The sequence below is a fragment of the Triticum dicoccoides genome, chromosome 7A, assembly GCF_002162155.2.
Source record: "Triticum dicoccoides isolate Atlit2015 ecotype Zavitan chromosome 7A, WEW_v2.0, whole genome shotgun sequence".
NCBI lineage: Eukaryota > Viridiplantae > Streptophyta > Magnoliopsida > Poales > Poaceae > Triticum > Triticum dicoccoides.
This window is the reverse complement of record NC_041392.1, coordinates 436,201,218-436,205,047: the sequence shown is the minus strand read 5'-3', so window position 1 is coordinate 436,205,047 and position 3,830 is coordinate 436,201,218. Positions and strand designations below refer to the sequence as shown.

The following is a 3,830-nucleotide window of genomic DNA, read 5'->3' as shown; positions in this document are numbered from 1 at the left end:
CCGCCGCCCGGAGCACGCCGCGCCGGCGCGGGCCACCCCCTCCGCCGGGCCGGAGCAAGCTCCACCGCCGCCCGGTCCTCTCCTCCGACCTCGGCCTTCTTCCCCGTCGGATCCGGCGAGCAGCTACAGTAAATCCGGCGACCTTGGTTCCCGTGCCCGATCTGGATCTAGATCTGGAATTTGGACGGTTGACTTTCTCCTCCCGAAATCCTAATTTTTAATGCCTACTTTGACCTGCCGTAACTTTGCATCCGTAGCTCTGATTTGGGCATATAGTATATCAAAATGTTCGCCTCGACGAGTACATCATTTCATTCCATTGAATCATTTTCATTTGAGCTCATCTTGATGCCCAAAATGCTGTTAGAAGGAGGCTACGTGAGTTAATTGTCAGATCTGCTAGTTCATCTTAGACTTTTGTCATTTTTGCCATGATTATTCTGTGCATGCTATGCCTGTGAGTCCTTCATATGTTTTGTTAAAAAATTTGTCTTCTTTCCAGAGGTGAAACCCATGCATTTTTAGGATGTGTGTGGTGACTTGTGCAAGCTTGCAAAGTGAGGCACCCGGTAAATCTGTTTTCAGGGACTTAGTAGTTTTCACTAAGTCTGGGATTATTTAGTTCATGATGCCATATGTTCAGCTTGTTTCCTAGTGATCCGTACCTCTTTTGAGGATGATCAGTAAAGGAGTTTTGTTAAACATGTCATGATATTTTCATCCATGTCTTTGTTTGCAATTTTGGAGTACCCTAGCTTGAGTCAATCGAGCTCTACTTTTGCTTCGTGGTGAATCTAGGCAGATCATCAACTCGTTTGCGATTTTGCCGGCGTTATTGTAGTTGATCCGTGCATGCTATGCCATTGTTCTTGCCATGCATAGCTTGTATTTTGTGCCTTGTTTATGGATGTATGCTTGCCTTGCCATGACTTGCACCATAGTGAGTGCATAGAGCTTGTTTACAAGCCTTCGTGAGTTATATTTCAGCATGTCTCAGTTTTCACTAAGTCTGAAAACTGATTGTGTTTTAGCTATGTTCGTGTGCCCGTTAGTATATTTTGTGATCCCTTTTGGCCCCAGGTCACTTTGGGTCTTTTGTTAAGATGTTGAGTAGCTCCATGCCATGTTCTTATTTATCATAATCAGGTCATGTTTCATGTTGTTTTGCTGCTCCGAAGAGGGCCTCGTGATCTGAAATTTCAGACAAGTGTTAATTTCACTAAGTCTGGAATCTGTTTTGCATTTGCGTTTTTGCCATGCTTGTTTGAACCTCATAATGGATGAATTGGCCGTAGCTCAGTGCTAGTTTTTTTATTAAGCATCTTGTGTGCATCCCTGCCATGTATTTTGTTGTCATGTTTGGTGGCTGTAGCATGTTCATTTTGTTGCATTTAGGTGCCTACTTGCTGTAAATCGCAGACCGGTGTCATTCTTAAAACGCTTGCCATTTCCAAACCGTAACTCCGATTCCGATGATCATTATATCGTTTTCAAGCGATTTCATCTCATCTTTCCAGTGGCACCCTTGGAATTCCAAGTTGAGGCCAGGTTCATGCATTCCCTGTCATATCTTGCATTTTGCATCCCGCATCGCATCCCGCATAGCATATCATCATTTCGTCATATTGCTTGTTCTTGCACGTGGTTGATTGTATCCTTGTTGCTTGTTTGTCTTGTTTGGGTAGAGCCGGGAGGCGAGTTCGCTACCGAGGAGCCCGTTGAGTTTGCTTGTGAGGATGCAGTCAACTCTGACAACTGTGCAGGCAAGATGATCATACCCTCGAAATCACTACTATCTTTGCTATGCTAGTTTGCTCGCTCTTGCTATGCCAATGTTACGATGCCTACCTTTTGCTTGTCAGCCTCCCAATTGCCATGTCAAACCTCTAACCCACCATGTCCTAGCAAACCGTTGATTGGCTATGTTACCGCTTTGCTCAGCCCCTCTTATAGCGTTGCTAGTTGAAGTTGAAGATTGGAGGCCGTTCCTTGTTGAAACATCTTTTATTTACTTGTTGGGATATTATTATGTTGCTATGTTATCTTAATGCATCTATATAGTTGGTTAAGGGTGGAAGGCTCGGCCACTCGCCTAGTGTTTTTGTTCCACTCTTGCCGCCCTAGTTTCCGTCATATCGGTGTTATGTTTCCGGATTTTGCGTTCCTTACGCGGTTGGGTTATAATGGGAACCCCTTGATATTTCGCCTTGATTAAAGCTTGTCCAGCAACGCCCAACATTGGTTTTACCATTTGCCACCTAGCCTTTTCTTTCCCTTGGGTTCTGCAGACTCAAGGGTCATCTTATTTTACCCCCCCGGGCCAGTGCTCCTCTGAGTGTTGGTCCAAACTAGAGCCCCTTGCAGCGCCACCTCGGGGAAACTCGAGGGCTGGTTTTAGTTGTACGGATTGCTTATATGAGTGTGCCCTGAGAAAGAGATATGTGCAGCTCCTATCGGGATTTGTCGGCACATTCGGGCGGTGTTGCTGGTCTTGTTTTAACATGTCGAAGTGTCTTGAGTTACCGAGATACCGAATCTGATTGGAACATCTTGGGAGGAGGTCTATTCCTTCGTTGACCGTGAGAGCTTGTCATGGGCTAAGTTGGGACTCCCCTGCAGGGATTGAATTTTCGAAAGCCGTGCCCGCGGTTATGGGCAGATGGGAATTTGTTAATGTCCGGTTGTAGATAACTTGAACCTTAATTAATTAAAATGAATCAACTGAGTGTGTTACAGTGATGGCCTCTTCTCGGCGGAGTCCGGGAAGTGGACACGGTGTTGGAGTAATGCTTGCGCAGGTTGTTCCTCTAGTTTCTTGCTCGTGCTTTGCCTCCTCTTCTCGCTCTCTTTTGCGAATAAGATAGCCACCACATATGCTAGTCGCTTGCTGCAGCTCCACATATATTTGCCTTACCCCTTCCTATAAGCTTAAATAGTCTTGATCACGAGGGTGCGAGATTGCTGAGTCCCTGTGGCTCACAGATTACTATAACTCCAGATGCAGGTCCAGGTGATTCCGCTCCATGTGACGATTACGAGCTCAAGTGGGAGTTCGACGAGGACTCTCAGCGTTATTATGTTTCCTTTCCCGATGATCAGTAGTGGTGCCTAGTTGGGGTTCGATTCAGGGCCTTGTCGCATGTTGGGTTCTTTTCTATTTTGGCGCCGTAGTCGGGCCATGAGTGTTTGAATGATGGATGTTATTTATGTACTGTGATGTGATGTGGCGAGTGTAAGCCAACTATGTATCTCCCCCTTTTTATTATACATTACATGGGATGTTGTAATGATTGCCTGACTTGCGACATTGCTTTCAATGCGGTTATGTCTCTAAGTCGTGCCTCGACACATGGGAGCTATAGCCGCATCGAGGGCGTTATATTTGGACTCTCCTAGCTCCTCCTACCTATAAAACTAGGTCTTCCCCGAAATTCACGGATCATTCTACCCCTTACCTAGCTCCCCACCTCTTCAGCGCGCCAGACATGTCCGCCGCCGCGCCGGACACCGCCTCGAGCCAATAGGACGCCGCCATCTGTCCCGCCGGCTCTCTCTCCTTCAGCCCGGCGAGCCCGCGGAGGGCCCGCCCGAGCCGCCTACCGGGCCGCGCGCGCCGCGCCCCTCCTCCGCCGGCGCCGCCCAGCCGTCCGCCGCCGCCGTCCCGGTCCGCCACGCCGCCTCGTTGTCGGTAGGTCGCCGCCCCGAGCCGCCGCCTCGCGCGCCGCCGCAGGAGGTCGCCGGTGACGTCCCCAACTCCAGTCGGCCCTCCTCTCTGGCGAGTTCGTCGCCATCTTCAACTCCGGCGAGGGATCCGGTCAACCTCGGGATCC

The 3,830-nt window shown here is 48.8% G+C and overlaps 1 protein-coding gene across 1 annotated transcript in view; it reads right to left on the bottom strand.

Annotated features, from left to right (window-relative positions):
- The window catches only part of LOC119333535 (aquaporin NIP3-3-like), a 17,637-nt gene extending 14,102 nt beyond the window's left edge, over positions 1-3,535 (bottom strand). The window contains exon 1 of the mRNA XM_037606399.1: positions 3,456-3,535. Within this exon, the coding sequence (XP_037462296.1) occupies positions 3,456-3,535 (80 nt within the window). The remainder of the gene's footprint in view (positions 1-3,455) is intronic.
- Positions 3,536-3,830: the final 295 nt, after the last annotated feature.